Source organism: Cricetulus griseus, chromosome 3, assembly GCF_003668045.3.
Source record: "Cricetulus griseus strain 17A/GY chromosome 3, alternate assembly CriGri-PICRH-1.0, whole genome shotgun sequence".
NCBI lineage: Eukaryota > Metazoa > Chordata > Mammalia > Rodentia > Cricetidae > Cricetulus > Cricetulus griseus.
In genome coordinates, this window is record NC_048596.1 from 190,044,316 (window position 1) to 190,068,885 (window position 24,570).

Genomic DNA, 24,570 nt, shown 5'->3' on the forward strand with positions numbered 1-24,570 from the left:
GTCAAGCATACGCCCCGCCCCGCCCCACGACCGCCCCTGCCTCTCTTGTTGAATAAAGGAGAGTGAAGTTGTCCCAGTTCTGAGGGAGCGAGTTCATTGGTTCAGCCTGATCTCGCTCCAGTCAAGACAGGAACAGGCTCAAGGTTTCGGTTAGAAACAGAGAGCTGTCAGTCAAGGAATGGCATCTACCAATTAGCGCACAGAATTTGCAGAGGCGCCACCAGAATGGGGAGGAGCATAAGGGAAGGTCTACTCTTGATTGGGTGAAAGGAGCCAGGCTCCGCCCTCTTGACCCGGCGTGCAAGCTGCGCCCTCTTCAGCCGGTAGTCCTTGGTACAAGAAGTGAGCCGCTCTCCCCACACTTCACAGCCGACCCTGGCCGTGTCCGGGAGAGAGTCGCTCAGAGAAGACTCCATAGAGTTCCGCGAGACTCCCACGCCGTCTCTACGGTGAGGGAACGCAGCGTGCCACGACCATCGGTGCCGCGGGGAGTAAATACCGCTGTGAGACCGGAAGTGTCCCGGGAGGCGTCGCTTCCGGAAGTGTGGCATATCCTCTCCACACCAGGAAGTGTGGTGCCGCCGCGGCTCCTGGAAGTGCTCCAGTCCACCCAGTAGAGATGTGGGGTTGAAACAGGTGTTAATGTATCGTTGTTTGCAGAGGCTCATTGGAGCGTCACCCTTCCGAAAGTGCCGGAGGGTGCAAGTATTTGATCATGTTTTTGAATGTCGCGTCCTGTCGAAAACTGTAGGGGAAACAGCACTAGGGATGTTTCCAGGGGGCCTGGCTCCCTAAAGGCTTTTAAGAAGTTTTCTGTTGCTGCCCATCACCTTCGATTCCCCTTCTCCCCAGGGATGTGCAGATGGAGGCCGGAGGAGATAGTGCTGTCCCAGCCCCCGGGGGCGTGGAGGACTTGGTGGACACGCAGTTGCCCATTGAGGAGGCTGGAGACAGTGAAGGGGTTCACTCGAGCACGCCGGATCCCGGAGATGGGGACCCGGAGGACACAGGTATAGCTCCCCTCAACGGAGCCTTGGAAGCAGTCCCTGGGGGTTGTCATTGCTAACTCAAGGGGAAAGAGATCAAAGGGAGACCAGTGGGCAGTCTTTGGGGCCTCAAGAAAGTCGCTTGAAGCATAGCTTGGTCAGTAATTGGTCACAGGCTTGCTGATTTAATTGAGATCATTGAGAAGTCACAAGCCAGTGGGTGTCAACTGTTGTCCAGGAGGGGCAAGATGTATCCCTGTCATGAGGGATCAATGGTAGGAAGATGGACTATGCTGATTTGTCCAAAATAGTCCTATTATTAACATCGGAGTTCCCACATCCCGGTACACCCTTCTGTTGTAGGGAAATCAGAATGTACTTGACCTGAGCTTAGATCCTTGAAGAATCAAAAAGGGGCGTGGTTGGGTTCAAAAAGGGTTATCTTAACAGGTAATTGGGAATTGAGGCAAGTTACTTGGGTATTTGGAAACATGGGATTATCTGTGCACAATTAAGAAAATATGAAAACGTTGGATGTGAGAAAATTGGATGAGGTGGCAAATCAATGGTTTTCATTGCATGTCTCAGACCTCAGTGGCAGGGGGATGAAGGAAGTGTCAAAGGAAGCAAGGGCTTTCATTATAGATTTAAAACGATAATCTTGGGGGCGACACAGTGACTATCGAAAAAGCCTTAAGTGTTCATAATGGTTAATGGTGACCACTGGTGGAGTGGAGGGGCATGGAGCTGTCATGAAAGGTTATTGGAGACAAAAGTGTTGGTGACATTAATATGTACTTGTTGGGGTGTTGATGTAGCAGTATAAATAAATAGGGGAGTGATTGAAGGTTAGGGGAGTCCTGGTGATCTGGATGTCAGTGGCTGTTAATGGCCACTGTAATGGGAGAAATAAGGACCATCACTGAGAGTATGGTTAACCAAGAGAGTCAGTGGGCATCACTGGGGATTGGTGGATGAGGTAAAGAAGGATTAGGATAGTCAGTAGGTGTGTTTTAGTGGTGGCCACTGAGGGGTGAGTACACATCAGGAGAATGAATAAGGGGGTCAGAGAAGTTAATGAAGAACCACTGCAGATAATAGTTATTCGGAGAGTGGGGTCCTTTGAAGACCTAGGAATGGCAGTATTGAACGGACATAAAGGAGGGGCCAGGGAACAACAGTGAGAGCATGTTGGGTTATTTGTGTTTTAGGGTGGGGCTCATTGAAACCTTAGCATTAGTGGACATAGGTAGAAAGGTCCCAGCCATTGTCAGCCATTGTTCACTGAGTAGCTAGGAAGACATATGGAGATCTTTGTCAGCATGCCTGGGTCATTGGGAGTCAGGGGACTGGTAAAGATTTGATAGATTGTTGAAATATGTGGTTAATGGGAGATGAGCCACTCAGGGCTCCCTTTCAGGATCCATGGCCAAGGACCAGCCACCCCGCCTCCTGTCACCTGGGCCTCAGGCTGAGGCCCCATCAAGCACTTGTGAGCACTGGAAAACTGCAGCTTCAGATGAAAATCCCTCTGGAGAACCCGAGGGTAGCTCTGAGGACCAGCGAGAGGACCCCAGTGATGGGGACCCCAATGATGGGGATCCCAATGACGAGGACTGGCGCAGCCAACGGAAGCACGTGTTTGTGCTGAGTGAGGCAGGCAAGCCTATCTACTCACGGTATGGTAGTGTGGAGGCACTGTCTGCCACCATGGGTGTGATGACAGCCCTTGTGTCCTTCGTACAGAGTGCAGGAGATGCCATCCGAGCTATCTATGCCGGTGAGTGAAGAGAAAAGAAGGTATAATTGGGGCTGGTGACTGGGAATACGGCAAGGGTGTTAGAGTTTGTGTAACTACCCTTGGTAGATTTGTCTGTCTGCCAGCCTATATGAGTCTGTCTAGCTACCAGAAGTGAGTCAGTGAGGGTGACTGTATGGAGGGCCATCTCTTTGGGTTCCATCTGAGTGGTTGACAGTATACCACCTGGTTGTCTGGGAGTGAGGAGGAGTGCTGTATGATCTGGCTTTGTTTTAGTCCTTTTTCATCACACAATTCCCATCACCCTGATTCCTCCACAGCCCACATAAGTCTGCAAATGTCCCAATACCCCTAGCTTGTCCTTGCCCCAATTTTGGTGCTGGCAGAGTAAGAGTGCAGGCTCAGAATAGGTGCTGTGTGTGTTGGAGAGTGTTTGGGAAAGGTGTCCCATCTGACCCCTTGGCTCATTCTTGGTCTGCCTCTGCCCCTGCCCACTCTTCCTTCCCCTAGAGGACCACAAGCTGGTGTTCCTGCAGCAGGGTCCACTCCTGCTGGTGGCTGTGTCCCGGACTCCTCAATCAGCAGCACAGCTACGGGGTGAGCTGCTTGCAGTGCACGCACAAATTGTGAGCACACTAACACGTGCAAGCGTGGCGCGCATCTTCGCACATAAGCAGAACTATGACCTACGTCGACTGCTGGCTGGCTCAGAGCGCACACTGGATAGGCTCCTGGACAGTGTGGAGCAAGACCCAGGTGCCCTGCTCCTGGGTGCTGTGCGTTGTGTGCCTCTAGCCCGTCCACTGCGGGATGCCTTGGGTACACTACTGCGGCGCTGTACAGCCCCAGGCCTGGCCCTGTCAGTGCTGGCTGTTGGTGGCCGACTGATAACAGCAGCCCAGGAGAGGAATGTGCTTGCTGAGTGCCGGCTGGACCCAGCTGATCTTCAGTTGCTACTTGACTGGGTGGGTGCACCAGCCTTTGCAGCAGGTGAGGCATGGGCACCTGTGTGCCTGCCTCGTTTCAACCCAGATGGTTTCTTCTATGCCTATGTGGCCCGCCTGGATTCCATGCCTGTCTGCCTGCTGCTACTTGGTACCAACCGTGAAGCCTTCCATGCCATGGCTGCCTGCCGGCGCTTGGTTGAAGATGGGATGCACAACCTTGGTGCCCTTCGTACTCTTGGAGAGGCTGCCAGCTTCTCTAATGGACCAGCAGCCAATGCCCCTGCCTACAGTGTGCATGCTGTGGGAGCACCTGGCCTCCGGCATTTCCTCTATAAGCCACTGGACATCCCTGACCAACACCGCCAGCTGCCACAGTTTACCAGGTGGGCCCTGACTCTACAGGCGATTCAAGACATGTCTCACCAGGACTGTCAGCATCTTGTACACATAAGTTAGGAGAGATAGTCAGCCATGCCCTAGAAAGGGGGGACAGTTCTCTGTTCTGGGGAGAAAAGGCTCTCCTTCCTAGTTTAATGGAGGCAGCTGGGCTTACACTCACTGGAAACCCTCTAGTCTAATGTGGGAGGCTGAGCTCTATAACCAAATTACAATCCCTAGACTGCCAGGGGAGGCAGACCCTTGACTCACAGTGCCACTGCCTCCCTCTGTTGCAGTCCTGAGCTAGAGGCCCCATACAGCAGAGAGGAGGAGCGACAGCGACTGTCAGACTTGTATCACCGCCTGCATGCTCGCCTCCATAGCACCTCCCGGCCCCTGCGCCTCATTTACCACGTGGCTGAGAAGGAGACACTGCTGGCCTGGGTGAGTTGGGCAGGCTGTCAGTAAATTAGTTTCCTACTGCAAGCTTGCTTTGCCTGTGATTAACCCTTTAGCTTTAGCACACACACACACACACACACACACACACACACACACACACACACCCATAGGCACACTGGAACTTGCCCAGGCTTTGCCTTTATCTGTACCACTGATCCTCTGGGTACATGTGTCTTAAACTACTGAAGGATTTCTCACTGTCTGCAACCCTACCTTAGCCCTGCTATTCTTTAGCTTTCCTCCATGATCATCCAGGACAGGGTCCTGGACTTTTAAGGATTCCACCTTTGCTTGCCAATTCCGTGTCTACCAGTATAGAGTCCCAGGCTCTCCTTGAACACAGCCAGTTCAGGACCACTCCATGCCCTCTATCTGGAGTGACCTTCCTGTGGGACTGTAAAGATGAGCAACTGATGGGGGCTGGTGGCCAGGCAGGGAATCCCTTAGGAAGTAAAACCTTCCCCACCAGGTTCTTTAAATAGCAGTGCATATTAATATGGATCCAGCATTGTTCTAGGCTAGGGTTTTTGTTGTCTTTAATTTTGGAGTTGGAAGTGGCAAGGTTAGTATAAAGGATTACCATGAAAAAACTTTTCACTTACTTTCTGCAAAGGTAAACTTTCACAAAACTCTAGTGGCTTGCCATAGCAGGAAGTTAACACTGCTCTGACATAGAATCCAGGCTTCGTTAGCATTCTGCCAGTTGTCTGTTCATGTCAACTTACTGGTCCAGAACCCAGTCCAGGATCACATGGTGGGTCTGTTTTTATGTACCTTGGTCTCGTTTGTTCTGGAAAGGTTCCCCAAGCTTTGTTGCCCTGTGGCCTTGGCATTTTCAAAGGACATCAGTAAGCTTGCTTGTAGAGTGCCCCTTGGCTCAGGTCTTTCTCTTGCTGGACCATGCTCAGAGTCATGCAGCAAGTGGCATGAGCCAGTTTCCTCAGTTTCAAGGGCATGTGATGCAGGCTTGGCTCACTTAGTTAAGGTGGAACCTTTCATATTTCTACTACAGAGTTAGTGTTCACCCTTTGTATTCAGCAAGCACTGTGGCAGCTACGGCCCATGCAGTTGTAGTTTCAGAATCATACTCCTCCCTCTCATTTCACTATGCCTCCATGATCTGAACTTACTAGGTATTTGCTGGTAGGGGTCTTTTCTAACTGCCCTACTTTTTACATTTATAGTTGGGACTTTATATAAGAACAAACTTCTTGTTGGGTTTTTTTAATTAAAAATTACATTTATTTAGTTAGCATGTATGTGTGCACGCACACATGTGTTGAGTGTAGAGGCCAGTGGACAGCTTGTGAGAATCTACTCTCCTACCAGGTTGTCAGGCTTGGTGGTAAGTGCCTTTATCCACTGAGCCATCTCAAATTTTATGTGAATATTGACCTCATGAGATTTCTCTTGAATTTGGTAGTCTAAAATATTTTCTAGCATCTACAGTAGTTACTTCTGACTTAGCCAGTGGACTCCCTGATTTAGGCAGCCTGGGCCATTTCCCATGGCACATTTCTGTCACATATGAGCACAGCTTGCTTACTTTACTTACCATATCCTTCCCAGACTCAGCCATTTTACCTAGGAGCCTCTTGCCATCTTTTTCTAAAGAGTTGACATTTTAAAACCCAGATATAGTAGGTCTAGGCTTTTAAATCAGGTGGTTGGGAGAATGCTTGCTGAAAAGATGTCTTCCCAGTGGAGAGAAGGTGGTGAGCTGCCTAGGTGCCTGGGGGAGGAACTACCTACGCATAGAGAGAGGACTACAGATCTGAGGCAAGGCTGAGGCTGGCTGTATTTGAGCAACAGCAAGCCAAGGCCAGAGTTTCTGGGGCAGAGGGAGAGCAGTGGGAAGTGGCACAGAAAACACAGGCAGGAGCATAGAACAGACTTGTATGTAATGATTGGTCACTGAATATTGAGTGCTGTTTGTTGGTGTTACTGTTATCTCTAATCCATAGATAAGCAAACAGAAACACACACACACACACACACACACACACACACACACACACACACACACAGTGAAAATGACCCAGCTGAAGTCACTTATCCAGTTGGCCTCTTGTCTGTCTTGACAGGATAATCCCAGATTGCCTGTTTTAGCCCAGCAAGCCATACCCAGCTGCTGCCAATCTTGTTCCCAAGCTTCAGGAGCACACAGGGTTGGGTTTGGGAGCACTGGATTGATTGCTCATGGCTAGCTCTCTAGCCCATCTGACTGTGTCCTCCCCATCTCTCCAGGTGACCTCCAAATTTGAGCTCTATACTTGCCTGAGCCCCCTCGTGACCAAGGCAGGTGCCATCTTAGTAGTGACGAAGCTCCTGCGCTGGGTGAGGAAGGAAGAGGACCGGCTTTTCATCCGTTACCCACCCAAGTATTCCACACCACCCTCCACCTCAGTGGACCAGGCCCCCAACAATGGCTTGTTCACTGGACTCTGAATAACTTCTGGAGTGACCACATTTGGCATTTAAATTTTGTCTCTACTCTGGAAATATGGGTAGAAGTCTGTGTGGGGCTGGTCCCCATTTCCGTGGGCAGATGGGCAAGATCTCAGGGTTTGCCCACAAATGGGAGAAGGGTGACAGCAGCTAGGGGCACAGGTTGCACTCTGAGCCCCCTCATGCACCTCCCTCCACATCTAGGAAGGTCAAAAGCCTCCTCTGCCCTCTGTCTCACCTCCTTAAATAACAATGCCACACACCCTCCATCATTAGCTGGCCTCTCCACGCCTCCTCTAAGCAGCACAGGTTGCCACCCTGTCCATCTTCCAAGCAGACCTGAGACTGGGCTGAGGCTGCCCTCAGGATAGGGGTGGTAACCCACAAGGGCTCTAGAATTTGGAATGCAGGGCTAGCCTATGCTTAAAACCAGCCTAGGGATATTTAATGAAAAGGGCCTAAAGTTGAACCCCACAAGACATCCCTCTGCCCTTCATGTCCCCCTTTTTTTCTCTCCATTAGTTTCCTTTAAAAAAACACAAACAAAAATAAGCCCCACCAATTCGGTTGCCTCCAACATCCACCTGTGTAACACATGCCACCTGACTTCACCCAGCGGCGGGATGCAGCTTTGTGAAGATACCCGTAGCCTCTAAGGCTTCTTTCTACACAAGAGCGAGAACTTCCTTTAGGCCCTTTTAGTGGAGATCTGTGAATGGACAGGGCTTGGAACTCTTGTGTTGCTACTCAGCACGAATATATTTGTTCTGGACGTTGGTCACTTGAAGCAGCAACCTAAAGAACCCTTAAAGAGCTTGTAAGCACGACCCACCTCAGCTACGCACTACCCTGCTTCCCGCCGTGTTTAACGATAGGGCCCTGTGGTTGGGCGCATGCGTGCTAACTATCGGTTGCATTGTTGTTCTGCGCTTGCTCAGAGCAGATACTGTGTCGCCCCACCCCCTGGTTTCCTACAATGTCTGTAGCAGCACGTGCTGCTGCGCCCCCGCCCCCCGCCACTGTTTTTCCACTCTTCTGTGGCACATGCGCAGATGCCCCTCATTGGGAAATGGCTGCGGATCTGGAGCCTTTGATGGCAGAGTGGCTGGGAGCTGAGGAGACTGAGGAAACCCGAGGTAATGAGGGCCCACAGGGTGGAAGGGAGAGAGGCTTTGGCCCATTATAATAATCAAGAGTTAATTTTTTTAGAAAAAAAATGTTTTTACCCTATTGAAATTTTTAACTTCCACACAGTGGCAATAAATAATATACGTGTTCTTATCACCTAGGTTAACTTGCCAACTTTATTGACCTTATTAAATACTTAAATAGTTTATTTCAGGACCTGTTACTAAGCAAATCAGAAGGGATAGTGATATGCTCACAAAAACTGCCCTGTTGCTACATAGCCAAGGGAAGAAACTCCTCGGTGTCATTTCACAGCCAACTTAGATGGTTTACTACATGGATTTTTTTTTTTCAAGGCTCTTGAGAATTGTTTTCTACACTATTTTCAAATTTGTTTTGACTTAAGTAATGACAACTTCTCCCCTCACTGGGGGCCTAGAAACTACTGGAAATTGCAGTTCCTTCCAAAGAAAATATTTCTCATGGGAAACGCACCACATGAGCATTGTTGTTTTAGTTATAGAAAATTCCCAAACATTCTAAAGTAGAGAAAATATCATGACCAGTGACCCCGACCCTACTTCGAAGGGTATTCAAATTCTGTCTTTATGTCTGTACCCACCTTCTGTTCCTGCATGCCAGGCCTGTCGCTACATGACCAAACATGGGAGGGGACGTCTTGCCAGACCTGTCCATTCAGATTCCAAAACAATGGGTGTGACCTTCCAGAGCAAGACCTGCAGTTTCCCTGGGCACCTGAAACATTGCTTGGTGCTTGGTACACAGTGATTTTTCTTTTCTTTTCTTTAAATGGGTGAATAATGAAATCATTTAAACAGAATTTGAATTAAAGTGTAGGCACAGGTTGGGTGCTGGTTTTCAAAGAATAAAAATCAGACAGACAGCAACAAACCACACTTTATTAAGCATTTGATACAGTACCACAGAGATTTGAAAACTTAGCACCAACCTTTCAAATTCCTCAAGGGTTAAGTAGTGAGGGACTTTGCTGGCACTGGCGGAAGTTGAAAGGCATATCAGGTTATTTTCTTAGCCATTGACTTGGGCTTAGGGGGATAAGACTTAGCACCAGTGGCACCCAGACCTTCTGGTGGAGGCTTCTGATTTTCAGCAGATGCTCTTCCACATCTGTAACCTCCATGCTAGGTAAAAACAGGAGTTTGACTACACAAACATGAACCAAGGACAGTCAATGGTGACTTACTGCCAGAGACAAAGATACAAGAAGTGATCACATAAAGGACCAAATCTAGGGATAGCCATGCAGATTGCAGATTTTTTTTTTTAAAGAGGTGGAGAAACATTTTCAGTTGATATAATTATTCATTTATAAAAGATGGGCCCCAGGAGTTTTAGTTTTATTAGTGAATAGTTGGGACTGAAACAAGAAGGAAGGGGGTTGTCAAGAATAGCTGCTTGGAAAGTGAAGTAAGCACACTTTGATAACTGGCTAAGGGCCTTGGATTTGGGGGAGGGGAACAAAATGGAGGCCTTTTGTGATTCATTGTTTTATTTATCTCTTAGAAAAATAGGTATAATATGTAATTTAAAATATGAGAGGAAAAGGGAAAGTTGAGCAGGACCTGAGGATTATACATTGGACCAATGTTAACCTCACATTTTAATGGCTATTTTGCAGTTATTTGGAGTCTCTGTATATAGGAAATATGCACTGGAATATTAAGTATTAATGGGTCATACTATCTGAAACTTCAGTTCAAAAACACTCAAAACATGGAGGATCTGATAGAGTACCATAGCCTATTTCTACAACTTTTGTGTACATCTGAAATAATTTCGAAATAAAATATTAAAAGGAGGTGTATCTTTCACAGGCTCTTTTCTTTTCTAACAAGGAAGTTTTTTTTATTGTTTTAAGTTCACAGATATATTAGATTTAAAAGTTTTTAAATTAAAATTTTAAAATTTGCTTATCACATGGGGGCTTGAAAGAGGGCTCAACAGTAAAAAACATGGGCTGCTCTTTCTGAGGACCAGGTTTGATTCCCAGCATCCACACAGTGGCTCATGGCTTCCTGAAACTCCTCTTACAGGGGATCTGATACCCTCTTCTGACCTCCACATGTGGTGAACAGACATACATGCAGGGCAAAATATTCAAACATGTAAAAGTAAATAAAGATAAAAATTTTAAAAATCAGTTCTTCTCACTCACCAGGAGTCTTATGATTAGCAGTTAAAAGGCAGAGAGAGGAAAACCATGGATGGAGCATTTGCAGAAGTAGTTGGAAAGGCCTGCTGGGGAACACATGGACAAATGAGAGAACATTACATATGGTCTGAGTATTAGAGACACTAAAGATGATTGTCAATCATACTGGGTATGATTATAGTAACTCAAGAAGCAAATACGGGTGGATGTTAATAGTCCTAGCATCTGGGCTATATGTGTTAGGGTTCATTATGGCTTTGTCACACTCTGACAGTTTTCATAAAATGTTAAACAAACAAGCACCTTTCTCTGTTATGAGCTTTTCTTTCTTTGCAAAATATTAAAATTATTTTAAATAATAAAAATGTCTCAGAAGGAGATATACCAACTTACGAGAGATAATTGTATCATAGCAATAAGATTCAGTGCCAAAGAGAAGGGCAAGTTCTATTTATTCAAAGATTTAGATGTTTAGAATGTTATTTGGGTATTCAAATTGTTTTAAATAAGTGACATATGAGATGTATTTTTTTTCTAAAAAGTGAATATATAGTAGTCACTGAGCTGCTGACAGTGGTTAATTCTGAGAAGGAGATGTTGGTAAAATAAGACTTTTAAAAAAGATTTTACTTATACTTTCATGTTCATATGGGGGGGGGTATGTTCATGTGAGTACAGGTGCCAGTGAAGGCCAGAAGAGGGTTAGCTCCCCTGCAGCTGGAGTCAAGTGGTTGTAAGCTGTCTGATGGGTGCTGGGTACTGAATGTGGGTCCTCTGGACCCAAGGACTTCTGCCCTGATCACCTCTCAGCCATCTCCATCCCATTGACTTTTAAATTCATGTTCTATCCATGTTTCCATAATTTAAAAAATTAAAGTGCAATGGCAATGAAAGCATAAACACATATTGGATGGGTACTAGGTAAAAGTGTGCTCCTCAAGCTAACCACATAGCTTAGCTAGTAAAGGCCTGACCTAGCATGTGTGAGGCTCCAAGTTTGATGTACCGCATCCTCAAAATTAATCAATCAAAGTAATAGTGTGACCCCCTTCCCTGGCTAGGGCCCATCAGATTCTCAAAGTATAATATATTATACATTTGTATGAATTGTCACAGAATAAAAAAATAAATGCAAAAAAGTGACCTTATTTGAAAAGAGAATGCTCTAGTTTTCATTTCTGTTGCTGTGACAAACTATTCTAATAAAAGCCAACTAGGGGAGAAAGGATTTATTTAGTTTACAGTTCCATCACAACAGGGAAGTCAGGGCAGGCACTCACTCAAGCAGCTAGTCAGACCACAGATCCTCAGCTAAGCACAGAGTGGAACCTATACAGCCATCTGCCTTCTTACTCCCTCTCTGTCAGCCTTTTCCTTTTTTGGGGGACCCCTAACTCAGGAAATAGTACCACAATGGCTGCACCCTCCTGCATTATTTAACAGTAAAGACATCCCCCCAGCAACATACCCACAGGCTAACCTGATCTAGGTAATTCTTCAACTGAGGCTTTCTTCTCCAATGATTCTAGGTTGTGGCAAGTTGATAATTAAAACTATCGGGGCAGGAGAGAAGGCTCAATGCACTTGGCTGCTTTTCCACATGACCCAGGTTGGATTCCCAGCACCCATAGGGCAGATCACAACCTCCTATGACTCCAGTTAGGGAATCTGTCTCCTTTTCTGACCTCTGGGAACCAGACATGTAGTGCACAAACATACATGCATGTGTTTATCCTCACACATCAAAAAATAAAATACAAACTAACCAGCATATGGGATCTATGCAGATACAACTACTTAAGATGAGGTCATACTGGTTTAGGATGGACCATAATTCAGTGGTAAATATCCTTATAAGAGAAAGGAAATATGGAAAACAGCTATGCACAGTATGGCATGTGATAACAGAGGGAAGACCTACTATAGAGCACTTGGTCCTGGCAGCTGAGGAAAGGAAAATGTGATGATGGCACCATTTATGGCTGCAAAGATGACACCCTACAGACAACAGTAGAAGACTGTTCTGAAATTATGGCATATGTACATTGGAAGAGTACACAGCCACCAAAAAGAAGAAACTGATCACCAATATACCTTGTCAAGTGAAAAATAGAAGGACTGTGACATCTATTTGCATGTATGTCAATCAACAGCTTGGATCACTGGATGACTTTTAAGGAGAGGGACTGGGGAACTTGGGGTCTGAGGCTAAGGGACTTTCTTTACTGTTGTGGAGAAGCACTTTCTGCCTGTGGTCTCTGCTTATGAGCTGTTCTGTCCAGTTTTCTATGGAAAGCAGGTCACTGAGATTTGAGCTTTTATCACTGATCTCAAGAATTTCTGGCATTCTTCCTAGGATTGTTTGTTTGTTTGAATTTTTAAAGTAATATGGGCTCATGCTAAAACATCTGTAGAAGCATGCATCATGAAAAATGCATTGGCTTGAATGAGGAGCCAAGTAAGTTCAGTCAATTGCAGTTTGTTGATATAGGCTACAGGTCATCCTTTCTCTATTCAATTTCTTCTGTCCATCCAAACTCATGTTTGAAAACATTTACAATATTAGCGGAAGTCAGTCTTAGAGATCAATTTTCATGGTTTTAGATCTAAATGTTAGTTATTAAAAGGACACACAATGTAATTATGTTCAAAATTATTTAGCTCCAAACTTACAAATGTTTGGTCTTAAGATATTTACACCCCAAACAGAGTTGACTGCTAAGTTCTTCAGTTTCAAGGAAGAACGTGCTGTTAACTTTACTGATGGGAATATCTCTTAATGCTGGTGTATCTTCCATTGTTCTATAATTGTATGAATGAGGGAATTGAGTGGAGAAGTGCTTACACTAATTCCAAGTAAGACTACATAACCAGTTACGGTGGTAATAAGGAGGGAGATACGTTGTGTAATTGCCGGATAATTTTTAGAAAGTTATGCCATTGCTCAATATTTTTGAGGCCAAGAGGTTAATCCTAAGGAGTTTAACCAAGACTCAGGAATGAAAGCCCACACAAGATAAACTGTGAAACAAAACTGAGAGTTTAAGAGAAAAAGAAAGCCACACACAAGTCACCTTTTCTGGCAAGGACAACAGTGAATTTCCCATCTTCCTTGTGCCTTTAAATAGTCAGAGGGGAGGGGAAGGAAGAGAAGGGAAGGGAAGGGGAGGGGAGGGGAGGACAACACTGGGCTGAACAGAGGACCCTGGGTTCTCCCTTTGCTGAGAGGCTCTGTCCCTGTCTCAAGTGAGGCCTGAGAAATGTGGGTACTTGTCTTTCTTAAAGTAGGGCTTCCCCCCAGTTCTCCGTGTGTGTGTGTGTGTGTGTGTGTGTGTGTGTGTGTGTGTATTGATTCCTAGTCTTCATAATATTGAGTAGTTTTTCAATAGCATCATTAGCATGTTCACCTGTTCTTTGTGTGTATTCTGGATTAGTATTAAAAATGTCAAAATCTTGATGTAATTCCACGTCTTGGTGGGCTCTATATTATTTCCCTCCTTCCTCTCCTCCCAGTTCCTTCCCCCACTTCCCTTCTTTCCACCTCTCCATCCATTCCTCCTCCATTTCTATTCAGAAAAGGTCAGGCCTCCCATGGATGTCAACAAAACATGGCATATCAAGCAAGGTAGGACTAAGCACCTGTGGGGTCTTTTTTGCTTTGATAAACAGTGTTTCAGCTGTACATGAAGAGGTTCCTCACACCCGCTTCTTTCTGCTTAAAATGATTAGGGACTGGGGAGGTGGTTCCATGGGTCAAGCGCTTGCTACACAAGTGTGAGGACCTGAATTCAAATAACACACCAAATACAGCAGAGTATGTAACACCCAGCACGGGGTGAGTAGGGATGAGGGTTTCAGACAAGTTGATTTCCAGACTCAGGCTGGTCTGTCAGTCCAGCTGACATGGCCAGCTTCACGTACAGTGAGAGACTGTGTTACAAAACATACAGTGGCATGTGACAGAGAAGTTGAGTTCTGGCATATACATTTGGCAACAACAAATGCACCTCCAGGTAGAAGTACTTACTCACATGTATAGCAACATACACACACAAGTTAAGTAAATGTGTATTAGCAGCATAGGTAGTCATGTTTAGGCCCATCAATTCATTAAAATTTACAAATTAGGGCTATAATTAATTTTAAAGAAATCAATATGTAATCTGTCTTCCCTATTACATGGATTAGAACTTCATGCTTACTTTCAACAACAGCAGAGTCAAGAATACATTCTCCTCACCCTGAGTTTGACTAAGGGGAGTTCTGGAGTGTCTTTTGTCCTCTTGTGGAGGAGCTGATTTGTTCAATATACACCGTGTGATCTATAGAGACAGAGAACAGGGTTCCCCAGGTGCCCTGCTGTGGTGGAAACCTGACCCTCAGCCCAGCCTTGGCTGTAGCCCAGGATCCTTGCTGCTCTTCTACCAGGGTCTGTGTCTTACCTGGCTTTATCCTTATTCCTACTGGTCCTGTAATTCTGGTTTTCCTCTCTACAGGGCAGACCACATCTTTGAGTAAAACTGAAGATTTGCTGGAGATGGTGAAAAAGCTGCAGAAAGGTCAGGTATCCTGGGTCTGAGTCTTGGATTTTGAGTCAGGCAAACAGGGTTAGAATCTGAGACCTCAACTCACAACTCTGGAAAATCATCCTATTACACATACTTATTCTTACTCACTTTTATTCTTTCAGTCAAGATGAAGTCCCACAGCTAAAAATTCTAAATCTTTAAGAGGATGGAAAATCCTCCACTTCACTTACAGCAGCACATAGACACACACACACCACCACCCCCCCACCCCCCCGCACACACACACACACATCATTCATCAGCCCATTCTTTCCATCCATCCATCTATCCAACCAAACATGAGTCTGCTTATTCATTTTCCTGACCCACAGACAAGCAACAGTATTTGTTCATTTGTTTGTTTTGTTTGTTAGTTCTGCAGCTTGAATACAGGACCCCCGTACTACTGAGCTACTTCCCCATAGCAACAGTTTTTAAATGATCAAGTGTCTTCTAGGGGTTCTTTTAAAATAAACACCATTCATTCCTTGTCCTTTTTAAATCCACAAATGGCAAAGGACAATACAGAGTATCTTTCACTTGGCATTTTTGTTCAGAAGGAACCTAGGAGCCAGCTTGCACTAAGTACCCATTAAGGGCTGGAGCAAATACTTCGTTTGAAGTAAGACCCATTCTCGGCTTCAACTGTTGTATTCAAACAAAAGGGGGCCTTCCCTTTTCCATCTCCCTCTGTAGCTCACATAGTTCATTGCAGCTGTTACCTGGACTGAAACCTGGACTAGAGATGTGTAGTGACCCACCCTGACTGTCTCCAGTTGGGCCGCAGAGAGTTGCAGTCAGCACCCTGGAGGACAGTTACTCTTCTACAAATGCCTCGAAAGGGAGTCTATCATCTTGAAAAGCCCAAGGCTTAGCTTATGAGCCCCAGATTGCTTTAGGGGTTGGCAGCGAGACCCAGCAAGAGTAAAGCAGCTTTGTATCCCAATACCTGTGACTCATCTTCGATCCAGAGCATGATGAGGCAGAAGGAAGGCTTCTCCCTGTAGAGATGTAAAATGGGCTGTGAGGTCAGAAGTGACTCTCTAAAAGAACATTGAGAACTTGCTAGGTATTACCTGTGACTAGAAAGCCCTGCTGCCTTCATGACAGCTAGGGACCAGGAAGGCAGGAATGGCAGGCAGCCTGTTATGCCCCCTCTGAAGAGTATGGGACCTTTGGGAGGGCTCCACCAGCTTCCACCACACTCAGTTGCATCTGTAAGCCTACAAGTACCCCCCTCCTTGCTTTCACCGCTCCTCCTCACTTGGTTACCCGTTCTCTGTGGTTTTGGATGTGGGTCCCACCCACTCCCACTGCAACATATATGCATACTTGTTCCCTCTTTCTGGGGTAGCTCCCACTCTGTACACCCCTCCAACAGTGTACAGGGCCTGTTTCTCTCCCTTAATTTGGGGTCTTTCCATATTCTCAAGAAGCACCAATACCTATCTGTTCTTTAACACTCCACCTTGTGTCATCTTTGTAACTGGAACTGCCACCAGATTGAGTTACAGCCATCTCCTCTACCCAGAATGAAAGTCCCACAAGGACTTGTTACAGATCCCAACACAAAGCAGGTGCTCCAGAACAGCCTGTGCATGGCTAGCAGTAGAAATACAGCACCGGATCGCCGGCCTCCTCCTGCTGCCCGGGACAGCCAAGCATCTGTCTTTTCTGGCTCAGTTTGCCTTCTTTCTTCAGAGGGAAGCCTGGAACCCCAGATTGAGGCCCTGATTCACCGAATTAATGAGCTGCAGCAAGGTAAATTTGGGAACCTAGACCGGCCAGTTGGTACCAGCAGGAAGGAGCCTGGACTGTGAGTGCCTCCCACCCAGTCTATCTGAAAAAGAATAAGCCATGCTTCAAGCTGCAATAAAACAGCACTGCTGTGCTCACCCAGTACCTTCTTCCTTTCTTTGGTCCAGCAAAGAAGGGATCCAGTGAGGAACTGGGAGAGGATCAAGCACTCCAGGAGGCCATGTATCAGGAACTAGATTCCTGTGAGTGGGGCCGAAAGAGGGATCTGGGGATGCCTGGGCCACTGCTGGCATTTCCAAACATGACTAGGGGCTTTCACCCAGGCTGTGCTCTCACCTGCAGTCCTCTTAGTCCACACAATTCAGATTGCCCACCAGATCATGTTATCTTTCAGTTTACACTCATTTAGTCCTGACAGGCCCTATTTTGATGATTTCATCTAAAAAACAGAATCCTACCTTCTCTCCACCCTGGTTTCTCCCTCCCTGTGTTTTTGCTTAGTTTCTTTCTTCGGAGCCTCTGACATGGTATTTGCTTCTTTAGTAGTTCACTCTTCCTTCCAGCATGAACTTGTACCTTTGACTCTGTTGGCGGCACTTACAGAGGACATGGATGGGGGAGGGGCGGGGGAGAAGAAATTGCCTGAGGGATAGGGCGAAGGAATCCGGTGGCCCCTGTGGGAGGTGATTACTAGGGAAGGAGGAAGCTACCTCACTTCTCCCCTATCATGTGTGTGATTTTTGCCTACTGGATGAAATTGCAGTGGGGCTATGGGATGTAGCCTCTAGGGGCTGATGGTGACACCATGTTTTCTAGTGAATGAAGAGAAGGTACACCTAGAGGAGGTCATGAACAAAAAACAAGGTATTCATCATTCTTTATCCTTCTGTAGCTTCACAAAATCTACCCCCTGAGCAGCCACAGGAGTCCCACTGAAAGCTGGCTCATGGGGCTTCTCTCAACTCTTTCCCCTGGCAACTCTTGTAAAGGATGCACCCACATCCTGTGAGTGCCCACCAATGTCCAAGGTCATATTGCTTCCCCCCCACCCCAGAACTCTGCCTAACCTTGTTTGCCAAGGTTCCTCATCTGACTGTCATGTCTGCTTTCTCCACAGAGGCTCTGATGACTCTCCAGAAACATTGCCAAGAGAGGGAAAGTGAGACTCAGTGGTAAGAAGCCTTCCTAGCTCTGCCCCAGCTTGAGGAGGAGGAAGCATTGCACGATAAGGATACACACTCTCTTCATTTCCTTTCTATAACATAGAACATCAGAACAGGATAGTTCCCTGATCATTAAATGGTGGTGATAGAATAAATTCAACAGTTTGACCAACTGCAACCTCATACAGTTTTCTTGGGAACAAGATGGACAGGGCTGTGGTCCCCCAGAGGGATCCGTAATGGATCACATGTAACAAAAGAAAGAGAAGCATTCTTGAAGAGAGTGGGGGCTCAGGCAGAGTTTGAGGGCAAATGATCTATCCCCTCTTAGGAAGCATATAGTCCCTCTGTCAGGATTCAGACCAAGGAAGCTGGGGTGATTCCAAAGTCTGGGGTCTAGGGAGCAGCTAAATAGGGTGGGAATAGAGCTTGCATGAAGAAAAGGTCGTGAAGAGAGGAGGCTTTTACAGACCCCTGAAAGGGAGCACTGCGTAGGACCAGAAGGTTTGAGCAAGAGGCACTCCAGACCTGACTGGCTGAGTGGGTCCTAGCCACAACTTTTCAAGGCTGGATGTCTGTCCACAGGTTGAATGCTAAAGAGCAACTTGAGGAGCAACTGGAGGATCTGACAAGTCAGCGCAAGGACCTCTGGGAGTTCCGTGTAAGCTGTGATGTCCCTTCCAAATTCCACTCCTCCCAGGGCTTTACTGTGTCTGTGAATGGTCTGGTCCCCACCCCAGCTCAGGCCCAGCACCCTGAGAGAGACCCTGACACCTCCCTTCCTGTTGCCTTTGGCCCCACAACTGGCCACTTTTCACCGCCCCTCATTTCCATGCCTAACATCCTTTTACTGGCTGTTGTGGATTTTTTGTTTTCTCAAAGTGGTCCATGGGAACCTTGAGAAACCTTCATACAGTTGCAGATGGGGGCATCAGGCAGCATTCCTGGCAGGGAGAGTCAGAGATACACCAAAAGGCCCTTTCTACCTCATGCTTCTGAGGGGCAAGGGAATGCATGCCCGGCGTCCAGCCAAGAAAGCGAAGTAGATAGATCCTGTAAGCCTAGGACACTGTCTCTCATCTGTTGGCATCTGACCACATATGATGAGCACTTGAGTGAAGAAGCTAAGCGTGCGTTCTTGAGAAAGGCTGAACTCCTGGAACATTCAAAGAACAGCAAATGGGGAGTGAGGGTCGAAAAAGTCGTAAGAAATAGATTCTGAGAAATATGAGGGGACGTTGGGGTGCAGTGAATCTGTAGCCACAGCAGAAACTGCAGAGTTAAAAACTGAGTGAATGACCTAGGGTAAGGAAGGACTTTGTCAAAAGTTCCAAGAGGGGTGGACTGGAGGTGTAGTCAGGACAGTGGGTCAGAGAGATGGGCCTCCATCCTTGCAGGTGCTGCAGCAGCGACTGACCCAGGAGATCAGCACAATGGAGCGCAGCAAAGATCAGCTGCTGATGGAGAGTGAGGCTGGGCAGTGACGGGCGGTGGGGCACATGGCCTCGGGAACCCGCCTTGATGTCCAGCCACTGCCCGCAGGAACTCTACTGCATGCCCGGCTGCAGGAAGTGGAGAGGCGACTACAGATGGCCAGGGAGGCCCAGAGCACTCCTGGAAACTGTGGGTGAGAGGAGGGGTATGCCTGTCAGTCTGGGTCTCAGGTCTTCAGGCCTCTATCTTGACTCTTCCTCCCTGATGCCCTGGGCAATTGCTCGTTCTCTAGGCTGCAGATAGAGCTGGAGAAATTTGAGGGGCAGTCCCAGAGCATCCCAGAAAACCAGAGCGACAGGGAAGAGGTAGGCAGAAACAGAAACAGTTCTCTAGTGGACAGAAACAAGTAAGTGCCCCCCCCCCCAGGTCCCCTGAAAGGGAGGATCACAGGAGTCCAGGCATCTCCAGTACTGGGATATGCTGAGGAAGGAACCACCAGGAGCTGGCAGGTGAAGATAAGAGGATGTCTGAGTAAGAGTGTCCAAGATTCTGGGTGTCAGCAACCTGCTCCTGCTGCCTTTAGGCTGGCCAAGAGGAGCGGCATCATTTGGAGCCATCAGGAGAGCTGCCAGGGACAGGGATGCCTGCTAGCCCACAAGGACCACCAATGCTTACATCCCTTTAAGGCCTACCAAGAAATAAAGATGATTCCTTGAGTCCACTGAGTCTGTGCATATGATGTTTCTGGAAGTCAGAGGCCCCAGCCATGTGGTGAGCAGGTGTCCAGGGCATTTCTGGGTGGAACATCAGCTGAACTTCACTCATCAGCCATAGGCATACAGCAGATACTCAATAAATGCTCTGGAGCAGCCCAGTGAATGAGTGTCAGATGATGAGGATTCACCCCACCCCCCCAGGCCACACACAGGGTTAAGAAGCATCTACTCATCATCAGAGAACCAGGCAGACACTCCTTGTGGTCCAGACCTCCAGGCCAACATCCTCTCTGAACAAGGCTTCATCTGGAGTGCCCAGGGCACTGGGTCTCCTGGGGACTCTGGCAGTCACGACAGGGCTGTTAATATATATTAGAGCCGAGATAGAAAGAAACCAACTGTGAAGGATGGGAAAGGTTCTGGTGGAGGCTGGTTAGGAAAGTGCTCAGAGCATAACCTGAGCAGCCACAGGACAGGATGAGGCTGGGAGAGTGGGTTTCCTTAGAAGTAGGGCAGGGATATAGTAGTTACTTTTTGTTGCTGTGATAAAACAATTTACAGAAGAAACAGATTGTTTGTGTTTACTAGAGTCCATACTATCAGGGACAGAGTGGCAGCAGGTGGCTTGAGCAGGAAGCTGAGAGATCACATTTCCACCCATATGCAGGAAACAAAGAAGGAACTGGAAGTGTGGCCAGATTATGCACTGCCAAAGCCAACCACCGGTGAAATGCTTCCTCCAGCAAGGCTGCAGTACCTAAAAGTTTGTAGCCTTCCCAAACAGTGCCACTAACTAGGGACCACAGACCCAAATACATCAGCCTATGTTGGCGGAGACATTCTCATTCAAGTCACCCCAGGGGATAATCTGCCTCTCTTCAGAGATGGTGCACTTTAGTGAAAAGAACCTAGGACCTGACTATCTCCCCTGCTACCCCAGCCCTGTTGTATACAAACTGGCTTTGAACCAGTAACTTCCCTCTGTCTCAATTTCCTCATCTGTAAAACACAGCTATTGTGTGGAGGACCTAGGCCTTCAGGGGTGGCATATCAGATATCCTGCATATCAGATCTTTGCATTATGATTCACAACAGTAGCATAATTACAGTTATGAAGTAGCAATAAAATAATCTTACAGTTGGAGGTCAACACAACATGAGGAACTGTATACAGGTCACTGCATTAGGAAGGTTGAGAACCACTAATGTAGACTGAAAACACATGGATAGTGCTTATAACAACTCTCAGCCAATTGCAAGGACTGTGTAAGTGGTAGCCATCATTATTATGAAGACCTTTCATGTCGTTTAACCAACACACCAGTCTCCCTGTACAACAAGTGACTTGGGGATTAAGCAGAATCGCCAGACAACTAGGAGTCATAATGGCCCTTCCTGAAATCCTCCTGCTCTCCAGCCCAAGTTATCCTGCATTCACACATTTCGCCCCTGCCTTTCTCTCATGTAAGTGAATGTGATGTCCATTTTGTTTTTCAATGAAAAAGCAGAACAGGGAAGTCTGGGGAACTTTATAAAGACAGGGTTTATTTTGTCTCATGGTCCTGGATGCACACAGTTGAGAAGACATGCCTGGTGATGGCTTTCTTGCTAGCAAAGTCCTGAAGTGACAGGACTTCAGATAACTGGAGACACAAGGCATACCTGTGCATCACTTCTGGCTTTTCCTGTTCTTATAAAGCATGGGATGCCCACAATAAGAATCTTAGTGAATCCTAGTTATTTCCCAAAGCCTGGACTCTGAACACCAGTGTCCATCCTCTTACTCCTTCATGATGGCGATTAAATTTCATACAACAGTTAGATGAAGCTTGTTTATTTGGTGGTGTTAGAAATGGGACCTAGGGCCTTGAGTGTGCCAGGTAAGCATGCTACCCCAGAGCCATATCTCCAGTCCTAAAAGGGATATATTTCAGCTCAAGGGATATATTGGATCCTCAAACTATAACAGGATCATTTAATCACCCCAAAGTAAGCAGTTCAAGCTGCTTTGACTACCCCCACACTCCTGGTACTTTGCTAGCTATTGAGAAAGTTAGAGAAAATGTTTGCTCTCACAGGTTCTGCCATCACAGAGTTTAGAGACTCAGCAGGAGGGAATGTGCTGAGAACTAGAAGACAAGGGGGCCAGTGGGGAAGTACCTTGTCAGCAATGGGCACTTCCCTTATGACTCAGTTCTGTGTTATCTTGCCGAGCAAACAGTGGAAACAAAATCCTCTGCCAACGCAGGAGACGTCCACACAAAATGTAACCAAGAAGACAGTTTTCTCATTACATAGGCTTTAAGTCAGCATGTGGGGCCACAGCCCAGACAGTCTGCTAAAGAGATCACAAAGACAGAAACATCCTTTGATGACCAAGCAGATCCAACTTGTAAGGAACAAGCAGTCTTCAAGTCAGTACACATTTCACTTTGTCACACAGTTCATAAGGAATCAGCGTGACCAGCTATGCCTGTTTGCTTTACACAAGTGAAAATCACAACTGGCCTTTTGGAGGGAGTTCAGCTTCTACCCCACCATTGGGACCAGACCATAGGGAGGTGGCTCTTAGGTCCTTGAAAAGGGTCTTCCTGCCTCATATAGGTGGCCAGCCTCTTCTCATTGGAAAAGATTTGTATACTGAAACAGAGAGGAAGTTCTAGCTGAGCCTGGAGGTTTCCCAGGGCTGGGGAGGCAGAGCTCTAGTTAAAGGAAAGCATAGGCACATAGAAGACTCTGTAGATGACTTTAAAAGGCAGGGAATGGGAGAATTAAGCATTTTATTTCCAAATGCTATTTGTCCTTACAACTTCTTTCTGGCACCCCTTCCCCTTTCTATGTATGAAGAGACAAGAGATACACATGAGTACTCACCATTTCTAGGCCTGGCTAAGGCTGTTTGAAGCCCAGCTGACCCTAGTTACCTTTGGCCGTATTAAAATGTCCCCCTCCTTCCGTGGCTGTGATGTGGAGCTCTCTTGTTCTTCATTGCACTGACCAAACCCAGCATACTCTACAGCTGGTGTCCATAGTAACAACCAGTGATTGACTCGGGAGTCATGTGAATAAACTACCTGCTTTTCTGGTGTCTTCTTTGAACTATCACCCTAAAGCCTCCCAAGAAAGCAGAAAGGGTATGGCCAGGACCATGATCCCCACACCAGCTTAAGTCTAACAGACTTGTCTTCTGTTTTCCATTCTGCCTGCTTCTGCCTCCAGGCCTCCCATCAGCACTTGTAACCTCTTTGGTAGGCCTTACACTACTGTAAAGAACTCTTCCTAAAGACATTCCATAAACATTTGTGGCCATTCCCCATGCCTGGGGAAGGGGTGGAATTCTCTACAAAGAGCCCCCAGAAACAAACAAACAAACTATAGTTATCTATCCATAGAAAGTCTGAACACGGTACCAGTCATCCAATGCACATTTGTGTTCATGGCTATCTTCTACAAGCCACTGATTTTTTAATTGGGCTGCAGGCCAAAATCAACAGCAGCCTGGCGAAAATAGAGATGCCCAGAATTGCCTTCAAAAAGTATGATTCTGCCCCAAAGGGAGAGACTATCCCAACCATGCATGGATTTACTTAAAAAATTTCCAGTGGATGATGTGTGCTTGTCCTTACAGAACCTGGAAATAAGAAAGAGTATTGATTGAGGTCAAGCTCCAGGAAAAGTGATATCTGGACTTCCTTGCATCAGCAGCACCTGGGAACTGGCTAGGAACTCAAGAAGTTGGCTCCTGTCCCAGACCTACTGACAGGAACACTCCAGGTGGACTCAGAGCTCTGTGTTCCACAAGCCCACCGAGTGGCTCTAATGTCCACACTTGAGAACTGAACTATTTCAGAAAAGAGCTTCTGGTTTTTGCTTTTCATTTGTATTCTTATAGAGGTTTTCGAAAAATGGCTCTTGGAGCCAGGCATCCCTGATCCAAGCCAGGCATCCTCTTATTATAAAGTGCAAATCAAGAGAGCAGGCATGGTGGTGGCACATGCATGTAATGCCATCTCTTGGGGAGCTGAGACTGGAGGATAGAGTCTGAGACCATGCTGAACTGTACATAGAGACAGGTTTCCTGAGAAAGGAACAACTGGCCATTTGTCAGATTAGATGTTAGGCCACGGGCCAATAAAGAACTGTTTTGAAACACATTCTATAATATCTGTCTGAAAAACAAAGTACAACCCAAGAAAAATTATTTACACCTGTAATCTACACCTCAGCTGCAAATTGGAGACTAAAATAATAGCTTCAGTAGTTTCCTTTTTCCTCTTTTAAATAAGTTTTGTTTCATGAGCACTATATATCACTCCCATTATGCCCTCCCCCAAATTCCAACCATGTCTCCCCTCCCAAATTCATGTTCTCTTTTAAATGATACTGTTACATGTATATACACATGCTTGTATATTCAACATGTATATTCAACCTACTGAGTTCATTTAGCATTGCTCATATGTACACGTGTCCAGGGCTGACCACTTGGGATTGGACATCTTGTGGGAACTTATCCATAGAGAAAACTAATCATCCCTTTCTCTGAGCAGCCATTGACCTCAGGTAGCTCTTTGTCTAGGGGTGGGACCATGTGGAATTTCCCCTGTGCATATTGGCATGTAGCCTGGT

General features: G+C 46.6%; 2 protein-coding genes and 1 pseudogene across 3 annotated transcripts; 2 read left to right on the forward strand and 1 right to left on the reverse strand.

The window, feature by feature from the left end:
* The first annotated feature begins 289 nt into the window (after nt 1–289).
* Mon1b (MON1 homolog B, secretory trafficking associated) lies at nt 290–9,949 on the forward strand. 2 transcript variants are annotated; one of them, XM_027406069.2, is made up of 6 exons: nt 290–449; nt 853–1,010; nt 2,407–2,766; nt 3,256–4,075; nt 4,367–4,514; nt 6,780–9,949. In XM_027406069.2, the coding sequence occupies exons 2-6, from the start codon at nt 863–865 to the stop codon at nt 6,978–6,980; spliced, it is 1,677 nt and encodes a 558-aa protein (XP_027261870.1). In that variant the 5' UTR covers nt 290–449; nt 853–862; the 3' UTR covers nt 6,981–9,949. The 2 variants fall into 2 exon arrangements, with proteins under 2 accessions (XP_027261870.1, XP_027261871.1); XM_027406070.2 differs by lacking the exon at nt 290–449 and adding an exon at nt 468–636.
* On the forward strand, nt 7,924–19,941 carry Syce1l (synaptonemal complex central element protein 1 like). The gene is made up of 11 exons (XM_035442697.1): nt 7,924–8,116; nt 14,799–14,861; nt 16,572–16,630; nt 16,789–16,870; nt 17,445–17,492; nt 17,746–17,800; nt 18,377–18,452; nt 19,189–19,258; nt 19,334–19,418; nt 19,518–19,590; nt 19,809–19,941. Exons 1-11 carry the CDS (start codon nt 7,957–7,959, stop codon nt 19,908–19,910), a joined length of 873 nt encoding a protein of 290 aa, XP_035298588.1. The 5' UTR covers nt 7,924–7,956; the 3' UTR covers nt 19,911–19,941.
* On the reverse strand, nt 12,972–14,290 carry LOC118238634 (annotated as a pseudogene).
* Nucleotides 19,942–24,570: the final 4,629 nt, after the last annotated feature.

Coding starts and splice junctions, on each gene's coding strand:
- Mon1b (XM_027406069.2), top strand. CDS start 863: ATGGAGGCCGGAGGAGATAGTGCTGTCCCAGCCCCCGGGGGCGTGGAG. Junction 1,011..2,406: donor TGGGGACCCGGAGGACACAG/GTATAGCTCCCC, acceptor GCTCCCTTTCAG/GATCCATGGCCAAGGACCAG. Junction 2,767..3,255: donor CATCCGAGCTATCTATGCCG/GTGAGTGAAGAG, acceptor TCCTTCCCCTAG/AGGACCACAAGCTGGTGTTC.
- Syce1l (XM_035442697.1), top strand. CDS start 7,957: ATGTCTGTAGCAGCACGTGCTGCTGCGCCCCCGCCCCCCGCCACTGTT. Junction 16,871..17,444: donor GTATCAGGAACTAGATTCCT/GTGAGTGGGGCC, acceptor CATGTTTTCTAG/TGAATGAAGAGAAGGTACAC. Junction 19,591..19,808: donor ACCAGAGCGACAGGGAAGAG/GTAGGCAGAAAC, acceptor TGCTGCCTTTAG/GCTGGCCAAGAGGAGCGGCA.